The sequence below is a fragment of the Euleptes europaea genome, chromosome 10 (assembly GCF_029931775.1).
Source record: "Euleptes europaea isolate rEulEur1 chromosome 10, rEulEur1.hap1, whole genome shotgun sequence".
Lineage (NCBI taxonomy): Eukaryota > Metazoa > Chordata > Lepidosauria > Squamata > Sphaerodactylidae > Euleptes > Euleptes europaea.
Window position 1 is genome coordinate 22,797,692 of NC_079321.1, and position 16,515 is coordinate 22,814,206.

Genomic DNA, 16,515 nt, shown 5'->3' on the forward strand with positions numbered 1-16,515 from the left:
TCCTTTCTGGCATTCCAGTTTTCACCCCACCTCAGAAGTGCAGTCAGTGACTTTCTTAGCATTCAAAACATCCTCTAGGGTTGCCAACTTCCAGGTGGTGCCTGGAGATCTCCCACTATTACAACTGATCTCCAGATGATCCAAGTCAGTTCCCCTGGATAAAATGGCTGCTTTGGAGGGTGGATTCTACAGCATTATTCCCTGCTGGGGTCCCTCCCCTCCCCAAAACACACCCTCTCAAGGCTCCACCTCCAAATTCTCCAGGTATTTCCAAACCCAGAGCTGGCAATCCTAGTCCTTCCCCTCTAAAATATAAGCTCCCCTTCTATGGGTAATATTATAACATATGTTGTTATACCTGATGCAAATGATCAGCCGGCTGGCTGAACAAGATGCCTTAGTGATCGTTTTGCCCTTTTGTGCCTTCTGCACGCCGCTGCTGGCTGAAGCAGCCCCAGAGGAGCCTTCGGTGGATATCTCAGAGAGGCTCCAGGACTCTAACCTTTGGACCTAGTGCAATTTGCTCTGAACTTTCTAAACCGTTTGGCTCAGCTGCTTGCTTGGGAGTATATAAGGACAGGTCCAAGAGGGGACGCTCAGTCTCTCTAACGCTGGGCCAGGAGGAGGAGGAGAGGAGAGGGCAGAGGAGCCAAAGGGTCCCTTGCTCAACATGGGCCCCCCACAGCTGTGGCTGCTCTTGCTGCTCAGCAGTGGTGCTCTGACACGTAAGTAGCATCTTGCCGTGACGGGGCAGGAGGGGAGGGTACTGAATGAAGCCGTACATGAGATAACCCCATATATAGGACCTTGAAACTGACCTGGGCTGGGTATGCCAAGGAGAATCAGTGGTTCATAATAACGTGGATGTTTCCGTGTATGAGAGCAAGTTCCCACGAGGGACTGTGACCTCTTGAATGCTTGTTAGGTCTTTTGAAATCTGATACATATACACGATGACTGAATTTGGCAAACGGTGAATTGATTTCACATCCTATGTGCTGTTAGCGTGGTGAGTCTTTTGCCTATCAGTATGCGCAGAGTATGGGCACCTCTTCTTCTATAAAGAAATTAAGAGTTATACCGTGTTATTGGACTGCTGTGATTTGTTGGGTGGCATAGTTTGTGGGATGGTGTTTGATGGCCGGAGTCCATGTCTGTCAAGGGACTTGGTTTATTAGATTTGGACTAGGGTCCCCAAGATACTGCTTTGTTTTGGCATTTCTCTGTGGATCCAAAATAAATAAATAAATTGTCTACCTTAATCAAATGGAACAGGGCTACTAAAACCTTGAAATTTAAAACAAAAGCTCAGTCTACTTTACTGACTAGAATATTAGTTGCATTTGGTAGCTACAAGCCAATATCGTTGGGAACATCCTGAAGGAAGAATCCTATGGACACATGCTTAGGCATAAATCCCATTGAACACAGAGAGTCTGATCCTCAAGTACTTACACATAAGCAGACCAGGGCAAACAATGTTTATGATTAAACTGTCAGTCCAGTTTAAGTCAGTGATCTCACTGACTCAAGATTATAGAGTGATCCTAAAATGCATGTACTTCAAACTAAGTGCCCATCAGTTTGGATAGAACTTGCTTCCAAATAAGCTTGCTTGGGGTCAGGATGCAAGCATGGTGTAGTTGCCTGTGGCGTAGCCTCCTTTTGTGCTTGATTGTTTGGCATATTTTGGAGAGCGGAACTGCGGCTTATAAGATTGCTTGGAAACTCAGACTGGTTGAAGAGAAGCTTGGCACGTCAAACCTGCCCTGCGTGTTACTTGCTGAATCCACTGGAATACCAACCAATACTCATCAGCTCCTGGATAAAAACTGTTTGTTTAGAATTAGGCATTCTGCTGGACAAATGGGTCTTTTTAAGAATTCAAGCAAAACCATTGTGGTTAAGAGCGGTGATCTCTAATCTGGAGAACCGGGTTTGATTCCCCTCTCCAACACATGAAGCCTGCCGGGTGACCTTGGGCTAGTTTCAGTGCTCTCTGAACTCTCTCAGCCCCACCTACCTCACAAGGGGTCTGTTGTGGGGAGAGGAAGGGAAGGAGATTGTAAACTGCTTTGATTCTCCTTAAAAGGTAGAGAAACTCAGCATATAAAAACCAACTCTTCTTCTTCTTCCAGTTAATCACATATTTCTCTTTTCGGTAGTCTGACTGCCTCTGAAGAGTCTTTTCAACAATGTCCAAACCTTTGAAAGCAAACATTTTAAGCATTCTTACTTGTTGAAAGCAGAATGTACACTTGTATGGTGTACAGATAAGATGGCTTGCAATAGCTCTGTCTTCAATTACATAAGCAGTTACATCTACTGATATTGTGCATTTTTCATGCTCAAATACTTTGGTTTGCATCCATCACAGCATTTCTGGGGATGGAGGGATTTCTGCAATGTGAAACATGACTTTCTTGCTTCCCCCTCTTCTGCTACAGTCCCCAATTCCCCCCACCCCAGACAAGTCCTGGAAGACCAGCATTTTGGGGGACCTTTGGGGCTGCAAACGTGGGGGGGGGGGGAGAAAGCCACCCACCTCCAGTGGAAATCCTTCTGTCTATGGAAATATTCCAGTGGATCAAAGTCATTACAATTCACTAATGTAAAAGATTAGCTCTTATTAACACTTAGTATTATTATTAACCCGAGGTTTATACAGCGAAATAAGCCTGGCAGATCAATCTAAAAATTACTTCACTCAATAGTTTAGCTCAAGTACGCCACTGCCTTAAGCTTGTGAAGTCAAGTAAATGCTAAGTGGAAAATGGTATGGTGTTTCCTAGAATCGCATATAATTGGAAGGATAGTTGTCCTTTTTGCATTTCTGTTTCAGTTCTTAGAACATCCAAAGACTTATTCCTCTGCTGCCTCGCTATACATTACTGAAATCTGGGGGGTTTAGCCCAATTATATCCCCTGGGAACACATTTTCTATAGTCCGCTCTCCTTAAAATATAGTCATTAACAATGTACTTTTATCACTCTGCCTATAAACTCTTGCAAAATCTGTCCAAAGTACATTGTTGCAAAATCCCACATAATCTTCCTCTGTGTTGCTGTGCTGTTTTTGTGATAAACGAGTTAGGAGAAAAAGAGGCCCGCACCAAGCACTGAGTGAAAAACAAGGGACAATTGGTGCCATGGAAGAAGGAATTTTAATTCACTCTGAGACCTCTATGCATTTCGCATATGCTTCAGCGGGGTGTGGGGGTGTGGGGTGTGTGAAATCAATACAAAAATAAATAGAAACCTTTAAAAGCATTAATTTTAAAAAAGTACTTTTAAAAGACAGAAATTAACAACCCCCCTGATGAAGCATATGCAAAACACACAGGGGTCTCAGGGTGAATTAAAATTAATTGCCCCATTTAGGGATGCCAGCCTCCAGGTGGGATCTGGGGACCCCCCAGAATTACAGTTCATCTCCAGTCTACAGAGATCAGTTCCCCTGGAGAAAATGGATGCTTTGGAGGATGGACTCTATGGCATTGTACCCCACTGAGGTCTCTGCCCTCCCCATGCTCCATCCTCAAATCTCCAGGAGTTTCCCAACCTGGATCTAACAACCCTACCCCCTATTCTCCGCTCGTGGCCAGGAGGGACCTGGCAACCCTAGTCCCATTGCACCAATTGTCTCTTGTTTTTCGCTCTATGATAAATGAGACATTTTACATTTGGTTCTAGACACCAATTGCTTCTGGGCTTGAAAGAAAGTTAAAAAAACCTAATTGCAATTTAATTTTCCTTTACAGAAAATGACAACTTAGAAGGTGAAAATCCAGCTTGCTCAAGTAAGCACTTCTCCATTCCTTCATGTCATACTTTTGTTTCAAGTTGCTTAAAACAACTACCAGTGGATTTTTTAGTTTTGCCTGTCATAGAGTGAATGTTCACATACATAATGGAGTAGCGAGTCCACAAATGTTTCCTTTAGATATACGATCTTGTCTGTCAAGGGGAAACCAGTTTTATGTGCAGAAGCCTTCTGCAGTCAGCACTGATTGGTTAGAAACTGGTGGCAACCTCTCCCCCTCCAAAACACTTTTTAAAATTTTCAACTTTTTAAAGAAAATGGTTTTTTCCCCTCCTGCTATTACAACTGAAAGAGATCAGATCACCTGGAGAAAAAGGCTGCTTTGGCCATTGGGATCTATGGCACTGAAGTCCCTCCCCTCCCCAAACCCCACCCTCCTCAGGCTCTGCCCCGAAAGCCTCCCACCGGTGGCAAAGAGGGACCTGGCAACCCTAGGTAACCCCCATGGGGTTTCAAGGCAAGAGACATTCAGAGGTAGTTTGTCATTGTCTGCACAGCTACCCTGGTATTCCATGGTGGTATTCCTTTCCAGATACTTGTCAGGATGGACCCTATTTAACTTCTGAGATCTCACGAGATCAAGCTAACCTGAGCTATCCAGGTCAGGGGAAAGAAAACAATAAACGTACATTTAACTGTGCCCTTCTTCAGTTATCTCTTGCTCCTTCCACACATGCTTCATGCAGGCAGACCACCCTTTTTATTTTAAAGCGTTTCTTATATATTTATTCTGTTGGCTGTGCAAGCAGTGGTTTAAGAATAAAAAGAAGGGAGCAGCCTGCTGATGCTTAGAGGAGAGGGTGAGACATATCAGCGAATTATTGTCCAGTTCTCTGGCCAGTATGTCTGTCAAACCCATTCCAAGGAGAGGGGGGGGAGTGTGCTTTTCTGTGTTCTCAAAAAAAAAAAAGTATGTATGCAAGCGCTGTCAAGTCACAACCGACTTATGGCTACTCCAGCAAGAGGCTTTCAAGGCATGTGAGAAGGAGAAGCGGTTTGCCACTGCCTTCCTGTGCAGAGTCTCCCTTCGTGGCCTCCCATCCAAATGCCAACCCTGCTTGGCTTTAAAGATCTGACAAGGCAGGGCTATGCTTACCTCCCCTCAAAAAGAAGCATAACCCCAAGGGTTGCCAACTTCCAGATGGTGGCTGGAGATCTCTCACTATTACAACTGATCTCTAGGCAACAGAGATCAGCTCCCCTGGAGGAAATGGCCGCTTTGGCCATCGGACTCGGTTCTTTTCTCGGCTAATTATCTGTCCGCCTGTCTATCGATCTACGTTTAGACATTACGGTGCATGTCCAAAATATGAGGAGGCTGACAAAGTACAAGTGAATTCTGGGAATCCCAAGCTTGAATATCTGAAAAATCTGAGACCCCACTGGATGCTGTTACCTGTTATAACTACCAGCTTTCACATTTGTACCTCCCGTATGTGGACAAATAAAATAGATTAATCTGGAGTTGTTGTCCAGTTTTGGACATGTAGCATTTACATATAATAAGAGTTTGAAGATAAATGACTGACGGATTGAAAGGTGAACATGACAGAAGCCAAGAATCGGGAAGTGTTGATGAACAACCTCTGTAAAGAAACATGTTTGTTCCTGACTGCTCGGCTTGACCCATGGTGTTCGTGTAGGGTCAAAGTATATGATGAGCTGGTGTTTTGCTATCTGTCCCGATAAGATTTGTTTTTCCTAGTACAGTTCTTTAGCACCATCTACAGACCGTCATGACTAACTCGCCTTTTCGACCAAACTCCAAAAAATGTCATGTATTGCTCTGTTTTCTCTCGACCATTTTGACAAATTGGATCCAAGTCCATTAAATCCAACAGCATTTAATCCATATTTAATTTTAGAAAAGAATTAGTACAGTAGGGATCATGAGAGCCGGCGTGATGTAGTGGTTAACAGCGGCAGACTCTAAAATCTGGAGAACTGGGTTCGATTCCCCACTCCTCCACATGAAGCCTGCTGGGTGACCCTGGGCCAGTCACAGTTCTCTCAGAACTCTCGCAGCCCACATGGAGGCAGTCAATGGCAAACCACCTCTGAACGTCTCTTGCCTTGAAACCCCTATGGGATCACCAGAAGTCAGCTCTGACTTGACGGCAAAATCACAAACACACAGTAGGGATCAGTAGTGGAAAGAACAACCTTACAAACAGCAGAGGAAAAGGCTGTGTTGTCCTGTAAGTATGGGAAGCAAAACCGTCTTCCCACTGGAGCAAGTATAAGGCTATGAGATTCACAAAACAAAGTATCTTTGTGCCTGTCCATTTGGTGCTATAGGACTTGTAGAAGAAGAGTTACACCCTTCTAAGCCCATTGATTATAACACAGAAGAATAGAACTCTGCACAGGAAAGAAGGCGGCATGGTATAGCCCAATCTTGTCAGATCTCAGAAGCTAAGCAGGGTCAGTACTTGGATGGGAGACCACCATGAAACACACAGCAGAGGAAGGCAATGGCAGGCCACCTCTGCTTCTCACTTGCCTTGAAAGCCCCTTGCCGAGGTCACCATAAGTTGGTTGCGACCTGACAGCACTTAAGTAAGTAAGACTGCACCGTCAATGTATTTTAAAGCCTATTTGGCACTCAGCTGTAGTGCACACATACTGATTAATTGCCTGGCATCAACAGGATTGAATCCAAAGGTTGTTTGCTAGTGTCATAAGTCTCTCTACTGGCAGTGGAAGAAGAATTTTTGCCAATTCCCCTCTGGCTGTAGCTCTCCGGGCTTCCTGATGTAGAATCATAGAGTTGGAAGGGACCGCCAATGTCATCTATTCCAACCCCCTGCACGATGCAGGAAATTCATAATTACCTCCTCCCCCCACACACACACACCAGTGATCCAGAAGCTGGCAAAAAAAAAATCTCCAGGATCCCTGGCCAAACTGGCCCAGAGGAAAATTGCTTTCTGACCACAAAGTGGTGATTGGCATTTCCCTGGGTATATAAGAAAGGGCCTTGAGAGCCAAGCACTGACGCAACCCTTCCTGCCCCCCCCCATGATCTGCTTAAGTTCACAGAATCAGCATTGCTGTCAGATGGCCATCTAGCCTCTGCTTAAAAAACTCCAAAGAAGGAGAGCCCACCACCTCTCGAGGAAGCCTGTTCCATTGAGGAACCTCTCTGTCAGGAAGTTCTTCCTAACGTTTAGCCAAAAACTCTTTTGATTTAATTCTGTGTGCAGAATAAGAGCTCTAAAACCTATATTCTATTTTTCCCAATTTGTTAGTATATTGTAATGATTTAAATCTGAAAAAGTAAGTATAAATCAACAAATGCATACATTCTTGATTATGCCTTGCAGAAGACACCACCAGATTTAAGCACTTCAGAAAGTACGTCTACAACTATGAGGCAGAAACAACAAGTGGAGTGGCGGGAACAGCAGATTCACGAAGCGGCTCCAAAATTAGCTGCAAGGTAAGCGACGAGAAGGCAGAAGCCCAAGTTGAGAGGAATGTTTAATAAAGGCAACAGAACCTCTTTTGTCCAAATGGTTCCTTTGGATTTGTTCAGAACCAAGTAAACCCCCTGGCGTAACTGGAAAAAGAGGAAGACCCAACAAGAGATGGATTGACTCAATAAAGGAAGCCACAGCCCTCAATTTGCAGGATCTGAGCAAGGCTGTCAAAGACAGGACATTTTGGAGGACTTTGATTCATAGGGTCGCCATGATTCGGAAGCGACTTGACGACACTTAACACACACACACACACACACACACCAAAACTGCTCACCCTGCAGTCCCATGCCTTCTGTGAGGATTTGCCCATTCCTTTCCTTTTGGAACTAGCCATGGTGCCAAGTCAATAACTCCTTCCAAGACTGCGAGCAGTAAAATATCTAAGCGTGCCTCAGTGAAGGCCTTTGTGTGCTTGCAATTCCTTACACTGGCCATGCTGCTATGATTAGTAGATTCCCACTCATAACATTGTCGAAGGCTTTCACGGTCAGAGTTCATTGGTTCTTGTAGGTTATCTGGGCTGTGTAACCGGGGTCTTGGCATTTTCTTTCCTGACGTTTCGCCAGCAGCTGTGGCAGGCATCTTCAGAGGAGTAACACTGAAGGACAGTGTCTCTCAATGTCAAGTGTGTAGGAAGAGTAATATATAGTCAGAAGGGGGTTGGGTTTGAGCTGAGTCATTGTCCTGCAAAGTATTAAAGGTAACGTGCTAATCATTGTCCTGTAAGAATCAAGATAATGTGCTAATGAGGGTGTGATATGTTAATGTGGAACCATTGTATCCTGAAGTGATCTGTTAACGTGGAATCCAAGGCTAATCCACATGGCTATTGTGAACTGTAGTCTTTGTTAGTCTGGAGGTTTTCAAGACAGGAAGCCAAGCCTTATTCATTCTTAAACTCTCTTCTTTTCTGTTAAAGTTGTGCTGATGTTTATGAATTTCAATGGCTTCTCTGTGCAATCTGACAAAATAGTTGGTAGAATTGTCCAGTATTTCAGTGTCTTGGAATAAGACCCTGTGTCCTGTTTGGGTCAGTCCATGTTCTTACAGGACAATGATTTGCACATTACCTTTAATACTTTGCAGGACAATAACTCAGCTCAAACCCAACCCCTTTCTGACTATATATTACTCTTCCTACACACTTGACACTGAGAGACACTGTCCTTCAGTGTTACTCCTCTGAAGATGCCTGCCACAGCTGCTGGCGAAACGTCAGGAAAGAAAATACCAAGACCACGGTTACACAGTCCGGATAACCTACAAGAACCAACCCACTCATAACATTTAATTGCAGGCAGTTTGTTGCGGTCAGTATTAAAGCTGGATCATTAATCTGTTGCACGCTTTCTGTTCCAGGTTGATCTGGAGGTCCCACAACTATGCAAATTCGTGTTGAGGACAAGCCAGTGTAGCCTCCGAGAAGTGACCGGCATCGGCCCTGAGGGAAAGGCTTTGTTAAAGAAGTCGAAGAGCTCAGATGAGTTTGCCGCCGCCATGTCCCAGTAAGGAAAACTAACTAAATGATCTTCTGTGAGAACTTGGTTTTTCATTTTATACCTTTTCAGTCCTTTCCAATGGCTATGAAGATACAGAGCAGTGGTGTTAAAAGGGCAGACCTAGGTTTGGAGCCTGCCGAAAAATTCCACACATGCAAGGAGGGGATTTTTGCCAGCATCTCCTCTTGTTGTAGATGTCTGGCTCCCTCTAGACCAGGGGTGTCCAACTCAATTGTTACGAGGGCCGGATATGACATAAATATCCCTTGGTTGGGCCGGGCCATGCCACACCAGCCCAAATCAAGAAGGGGGGCTGCCTTGGCTGACTCGGGGGCCAGATAAAAGCTCTTAGGGGGCCAGATCCAGACCACGGGCCTTATGTTTGACACCCCTGCTCTAGACTGTTCCTGGAGCAGCATTTTGAGGGCATTTGGGGATGTAGCAGGAGGACAGAAGTGGGCAGTTGTGCTTCTGTGAACCCAAATCTTTCCGCCTGCAGACATTTTAGGCCAAATTCAAGCCCAAGAGATTAGATTGTTAGTTTTAAAGAACATCCTGGAATAGATCTAAATCTCCTTGAGAGTTTTTTGACTCAGCCACTGGGCACACATTGATATCCAATCGCTTGGGCCAGTTCCAGGTCAGAAACGTAGAAAAAGCTGTGTTTGGTTGAGTAACCAAACATTTGTGATAATGCAATACCCAACCCTTTCTCACATGCCTCCGGCAGCTTGCTTCTCTCTGTGTCTCTGGTTCACTGAGCATACTAATACCCTGTAGTATATCAAGCAATAATCTTGACTAGTACACAAGGCATTTCCTTCCCATATATACCTTATTTGTTTGTTTGGGGCAGGTACGAGCTGAAATTCACTGTTCTGGATGGGAACAAGGTTGAGCTGTATCCTGAGGAAAATGAACCCGTACACATACTTAACCTCAAGAGAGGCATCATTTCAGCTCTTATAGTGCCAATGGAGACAGAAGATAATGTCCGTACACTTTCTATGGTAAGTTGGGTGGTTATCAAGCATCTTATTTGCCTTGAACTTATTCACTGAAACCCGTTTGTGAGACGGAGTCAGTCAGTGGGAATTCTCACCTTGGGTCATCAGGCTTGACTCTGACTGCAATGACACCAATAAGATTACTGATGTTTCTCTCATTCAAGGATACTATATATGGGAACTGTGAAAGTGACGTTGAAATAGAATCCAGGAAAGGCAACACAGCTGCAGAAATGGCAATCAGAAGAAACCTGAAATCCTGCGATAACTTCAACCCCATCCGAGACTATGTCAGTCCAGTTGCCCTCATTAAAGGCTTGGTAAGCGGAGAAGGGCAGTGTGTGGACTTTTCACTGTATTATATATTATGGGTACCATAAGCATTCAAATATCATCACCGCAGGTATCCTAAAGCTAAACTTCCCAACTTTTCAATATACTCTATCCAGTACATTTTTTGTCTCACCCTTCCTTGGGTGGTTTATATGGTTTTTCTTTCTTTTTTTCATCCTGCCAACTGTACAGAATAACTGTTCCAAAGTCACCCAGTGAGTCTCACAACTGAGTCGGGAATCAAATCTGTTCTACCACCATGATTAGAGTCCAACACTCTAACCATTACTCCACACTAGCATTCAGTCTGCTAATGTCTCTTTCTGGAAAAAAAAAGAATATCTTCATTAGGGCCAACCAGAATTCACAGTGTGTTAAGTGAATTGTAAAATTACACATAATAATGAATGAAGGAACCTACATACCAAAGTAGTAACTTACTGTGGTTTGTATGTCAGTACCAGGTAAGTTGATAATTTGCATTATCCTGACATACAATGAGTGTGTCAGGCTATCGTATTTTGGTCACATTATGAGAAGAAAAGGGTCACTGGAAAAGACAGTCATGCTAGGAAAAGTTGAGGGCAGCAGGAAAAGAGGAAGACCCAACAAGAGATGGATTGACTCAATAAAGGAAGCCACAGCCCTCAATTTGCAAGATCTGAGCAAGGCTGTTAATGATAGGACGTTTTGGAGGACATTGATTCATAGGGTCGCCACGAGTCGGAAGCGACTTGATGGCACTTAGCACACACACACAGTGAGTAGAGTATCACCACAGTTCTGTACTTGGAGACATATCTGGAGAACCAGGAGAGGAGTCAAATTCCCCTCATCACTGGGAAGTACAGATGACCAGCTGGGCAAAGAGTTACAGTTTCATTTGTTTTGTCCTTATGCTAACTCAACTACCACCTTGTCCACAGAATGTGCCGTTATCCACTTTGATCAGCAGCAACCAGCACTGCAAGTACAGCATCGACCCAAAGAAAAAGCACGCCACTGAGGTAGTCTGCTCTGAAAAACACCTGTTCCTGCCATCATCATACAAGTAGGTTGCATGTCGTATGCCTCCACCACTCCTTATTAGTTGACATCTATGGTTGAAATGTACATTGTCTATTCAGACTATTTATTGTATTTATTTATTTATTTGTTAAATGTATAGCCCACCTTCCCCGGCTGAGGCCAAGCTCAGGGCATTATAACAGTAAAATACATTAAAACCAATAAAATGTCATTTTTAAAATTAATAACACAATGAAAAATGACTAACGAAAAATGTACTTTTTTTCTCTCTGTTACCAACTAGAAATCAGTATGGCATGATGGCCCAAATCACACAAACTCTGAAACTTGAAGACACCCCCAAAATCAATCACAGAGACATGGATGGTAAGGCTTCAAGACAGTGATGTACATGTATATGGGTAATATTCATCTTTCCACAGAGAGTATAGACACCCCCCCAAACACACACACACATCTTAGCATAAGAACTACTCATACCTTTAATTACTGTTTTTATGTAAATGTCTGAACCTGCCCAAATTAAAAGGCAATGGCTTTAAATTAAGGACATTAGAGAGGTTCCTTATTAGAGAACCTTTCCTCATATGAAAATAAGCCAGCTACAGAGCAAGATAAGAAAGTTTTTTTTTCATTTGTTTAAAACTTTTATATGCTGCCTCTTCAGAGACCTGCTCAAGGCAGTTCACAAAGTAAAACAAGATAAAATCATAAAAGGTTTATAGAGGGAAGTCCTTCACAAGTTTTCAAGTTTGAAGTTTGGTTTGAGAAGAGGTTATTTTATCCGGCCCTGACCTGGGTAGCCCAGATTAGTCCAATCTCATCAGATCTCTTAAAGCTAAACAGGGTCAACCTTGGCTAGTACTCGGATGGGAGACCACTGAGGAAGTTCAGGGTTGCTACACAGAGGAAGGCAAAGGCAAACAAATGTCTGTTACCTTGAAAACCGGGGGTGGGGGGTAATCATAAATCAGCTGCAAGTTTGAAGAGACTTTCCACCACCACTTTCATCAGGGGAAGCTTTTCCCACCACAGCATGACAAATTGCATTTGCCCGAATTATCTCTTTATGCCTTTTTTAAAGATTCAGGAGTCCGGTCCTTTGCATCTGACTGCTTGAAGCAAAAAATGGTATGGGGAGGAGTCCTCATTGGGATCTGAGAATGAGCCTAGGTCTACATCATTATGACACTAGAAGAGTCACAGAACCAAGTAGCAGTTCTTAGCAACTTCCTAGATCTTTAACCAATTTCCTGGTTAATCTATATATTTAATTCCCAACTGTGCCCCCATCTGCGGATACTTAAATCCACAGGGGGAGCACTTACCCCAAATACATATTTCTTCAAACTTGGGGTACTCCCCAAGTTTGCAAAAAAATATGAAAACTAAAAATAAATAAAAATAAACTGGGTTTGGGAGGGGCTGTGGCTCAGTGGTAGAGCATCCACTTGGCATGCAGAAGGTCCCAGGCTCAATCCCCGGCATCTCCAGTTAAAGGGACTAGGCAAGTAAGACCTCAGCCTGAGACCTCGGAGAGCCGCCGCCAGTCTGAGTAGACAATACTGACTTTGATGGACCAAGGGTCTGATTCATGTGGAGGAGTGGGGAAACCAACCCGGTGCACCAGACTAGCGTCCACCACTCATGTGGAGGAGTGGGGAATCAAACCCAGTTCTCCAGATCAGAATCCACCGCTCCAAACCACCACTCTTAACCACTACACCACACTGGCTTTCAGGAGTCAAACTTTCAAGAGCCTTGACTCTCAAAAGCTTATATTCTGAAAATCTTTTTTGTCTCTGAGTTGCTACCAAACTCAGATCTGGCAATACCTGTTTTGAAAGTCTCTTGTTTGAAACCAGAGAATCCAAAATAGGTTCTGCCATGGGGTCTCCAGGTTCTGAGTTCTTTATTCAGGTCCCAGGAAGGAGTGACATAAAAAATAAAATTCTGCATCTTTTAAAAAGCCTAAACCTATTAAGTTTTGGAAAAGATATCCACCCATCACTGGTTATATGAACAGTCTCACAAATAGAAAAACGGCTAAATGATGGGCTTGTGAAAGCCTGTCAAGGGACCTTTTGCTCATATGAGTTTCCATTTCCCATTCAAGGTATTATTAGGCTTGGAATAGTTGTTCAAACCAGCAGGAAGAATAGAATTTGATACCCTTCCAGCTGGCAACAGGCTCATTAGCACTTAAACTGGGAAGTTCTGATAAAGGAAGTTTTTGACAGGGATGCCACATTGGATTTCTTGCTTTGCTGGTTTCCCAGAATGGAAGCCTGAGCCCTTTCAAATGGTTGCCAGTAATTCAGAGCTGGTTGGACCTTACTGTCATGGCTACTATAGGACTGGCTCATTACAGAAACACCGCTGTGGTTCCGACGATTCCGAAGATGGAATAGAAGGTGGACAGGAGGTAGATTTATTTCACGCTTTAGGGGTAGTATTATCATGGTTACATTTTATCCCTTTTTTCCCTCGCAAGTCACAGAAATGCGAGTTTGGGGAGTCTCAGAAATGCCAATGGGTCCTTCTGAAAAGATCTCTTTCTGTACAGTTTCAGGCCTGGCAAAGAAAGGACTAGCTTTGGAGGGCACCGAGGCCAAATCTCTCAAGCATGGTGACGCTGTTCTGAAGGTCCTCCAGGAGCTGCAGAAACTTTCGGTCTCTGAGCAGAACCAGAAGAGAGCCAGCCTCTTCTACAGATTTGTAACTGGACTGAGGGGCTTACACAATCGCACCCTGGGTCCTCTTGTGCCAAAGCTGATGGAAACTTCCAGGTAACCTATCAGTAGAGTTAAGTAAATATGGAAAAACCCTCAGTGAAAGCAAGTGGCTTGTACATTGGACAGTGAGTGATAAGCTCTGTATCACTCAAAGCCAACAGCCTCAGTGTTGTAACAGAAAAATGTGCATATGCAAATATGCATCAGAGTAAACACATGAAGTAATCCTGTATTTTGACTCTTGCAAAACTTTCCCCTTCTATCAAGGATAAAACATACACCCACAGCCTCACTTCAAACTGATATCATACTTTTTGTGCCAAATACAACAAAATCGGCAGCATACCAGCTTTGAGGCCGGTTTTAAATGATGCTATAAATTATCAATACTTCTGAACCATTGTGGATTGTAAAATCAAATAAACTTTCATGGATTCTGATGTCTTCAGGGAAAGCCTTGATTTGGATCCCATCTATTTAGGAAATCAGAACTTGTGAGGAGTTAGTCAGTGAGGTATAGGCCAGTATGTTGGACATGGACATAGAAAACCCAAATTTAAATGTCTTTAGCCATGAATGTCATTGGGAGAACTTGGGCCACTCACCATACTTCAGCCTAGCCCCAACAGTCAACGTTGGGAAGACAAAATGGGAAAACCTAACGTGCACATTAGTGGTGTTGGAGGAGAGTATTACGGATTCTGTGGACTTACAAAAAAACAAATCAGTGGGCTATAGATCAAATCAATCCTGAACTGACCCTAGAAGCTAAAATGACTAAACTGAGGCTATCGTATTTTGGTCACGTCATGAGATGACAAGAGTCACTGGAAAAGACAGTCATGCTAGGAAAAGTTGAGGGCAGCAGGAAAAGAGGAAGACCCAACAAGAGATGGATTGACTCAATAAAAGAAGCCACAGCCTTCAATTTGCAAGATCTGAGCAAGGCTGTCAAAGACAGGACATTTTGGAGGACTTTCATTCATAGGGTCGCCATAAGTCGGAAGCGACTTGACGGCACTTAACACACACAATACACACAGGCGTGAGTTTTCTGGAGGAAGACCTACTTGTGATAAATAACAGTGCCATTCTAAGCCAGAGTTACACCCTTTTAAGTCAATGGAAGTCACTGGGCTTAGTAGGGTATAACTCTGCTTAGGATGGCAATATAAATCTTAGTAGTAATACCCAGGAAATTAGCTTCTCAAACCTGGTGCTATGACCACTGTAAGCAAAAAGAAAGGGGCCTGCACCAAAACAAACATAGAGAAAAAGCAACAATTGGTGCAAAGGAATAAAATTTAATAAATTAAGTGCTGCATTTATTAAATTTTATTCCCTTGCACTAATTGTTGCTTTTTGTCTCCACTATGACTATTGTCACAGAAGCGTACCAAACTGCTTAGTATCTAATGCCCTTGCTTTTTCCTTTACATGAGAATTTTGAATTGGAATAAAATTATTGAAAGGTTGTTGTGAATACTACCAGTACTTTATTGTATATGCTTTACAGAAAGGTGATCGATAAATTTTCTATATTTTGGAAGGAAATGAATAACTTCTAAAACTGCCTAACAACAGCAGTATCTGCATTCTTGCAAATTGGTTTTTGTGTGGTGTGTAATACAAATATGGCTTTCTCATGAATTAGACTCTTACATTGTTTTTTTATTCTCTCCCCTTCCCTTTTTAGTGCCCTCACAATTCAGGCTCTGACTCAGTGTGGTACCCCAGAGTGCTTTGGAGCTATCCTTCAAATACTGAGGACTGGCAGTGTCGATCCTCTTGTGGCAGATGCTGTCACATACAGCCTGGGGCTGCTTCCTTCTCCGTGTACAAAAAGGATACGAGAAATCCTTAACATGGCCCAGTATAATCCAAGCCGAGCGTCCTTTTACGCCCTGAGCCATGCTGTCAACAGGTAGATAACAAAGACAAAACAAGCCTTCTTAGGGATAAATCATGGATGTTGTGTTAATGCTAATCTACTTGGTAATTCAAAAACATAACCTAATTTGTCCAGATAACTATATATTCCATAGTCAAGGGAGACAAAATGCATGAAAGATACAGAAAATGTTATACTGGCTTGGAACTCTCCTAAAAATGCTGTAGGTGGAAGAGGGGGTGATTTTCGCCAAATTCTCCTCCCCCCTGCAAATCTCTAATTCCCCCTCAAGCTGTTCCTGGCAGTCCCTATTGCTCCAGAAACAGCATTGGGGGGTGGGGGGCATTTGTGCTGGGAAAGGGAAGCAGGGAAGTCATGTTCTGCGGAAAGGAACCCTCCCATCAGCAGACATTTTAGGCAGGGTCCAAGCCAAAGGTAGTAGGAAGGTATTATAATTTATTTCCTCTTAGCATGGATGGAGTCGACTTTGTTAATGATTGCAGCAAACACCCCAGGTCAGGATTCACCAACTTTATTGTCTAGCCATACAGATTCTCCTGAAAATGGCTTGGGAGCCTGAAATATTGGCCTGTCAGTTCAATCATGTGTGGTCAGGCTTAACAATACAATTAGAACCACATAGCAATAAAGGTTTTACAGTTATGGCACACATATACTGGAGCATAGGATCATAGAATCATGGAGCTGGAAGG

At 43.4% G+C, this 16,515-nt stretch overlaps 1 protein-coding gene across 1 annotated transcript in view; it reads left to right on the top strand.

Annotated features, from left to right (window-relative positions):
* The first annotated feature begins 670 nt into the window (after positions 1-670).
* The window catches only part of APOB (apolipoprotein B), a 50,390-nt gene continuing 34,545 nt past the window's right edge, over positions 671-16,515 (top strand). The window contains exons 1-10 of the mRNA XM_056856893.1: positions 671-725; positions 3,762-3,800; positions 7,150-7,265; positions 8,668-8,813; positions 9,664-9,817; positions 9,979-10,134; positions 11,074-11,198; positions 11,460-11,542; positions 13,743-13,965; positions 15,608-15,835. Of these exons, the coding sequence (XP_056712871.1) occupies positions 671-725; positions 3,762-3,800; positions 7,150-7,265; positions 8,668-8,813; positions 9,664-9,817; positions 9,979-10,134; positions 11,074-11,198; positions 11,460-11,542; positions 13,743-13,965; positions 15,608-15,835 (1,325 nt within the window). The remainder of the gene's footprint in view (positions 726-3,761; positions 3,801-7,149; positions 7,266-8,667; positions 8,814-9,663; positions 9,818-9,978; positions 10,135-11,073; positions 11,199-11,459; positions 11,543-13,742; positions 13,966-15,607; positions 15,836-16,515) is intronic.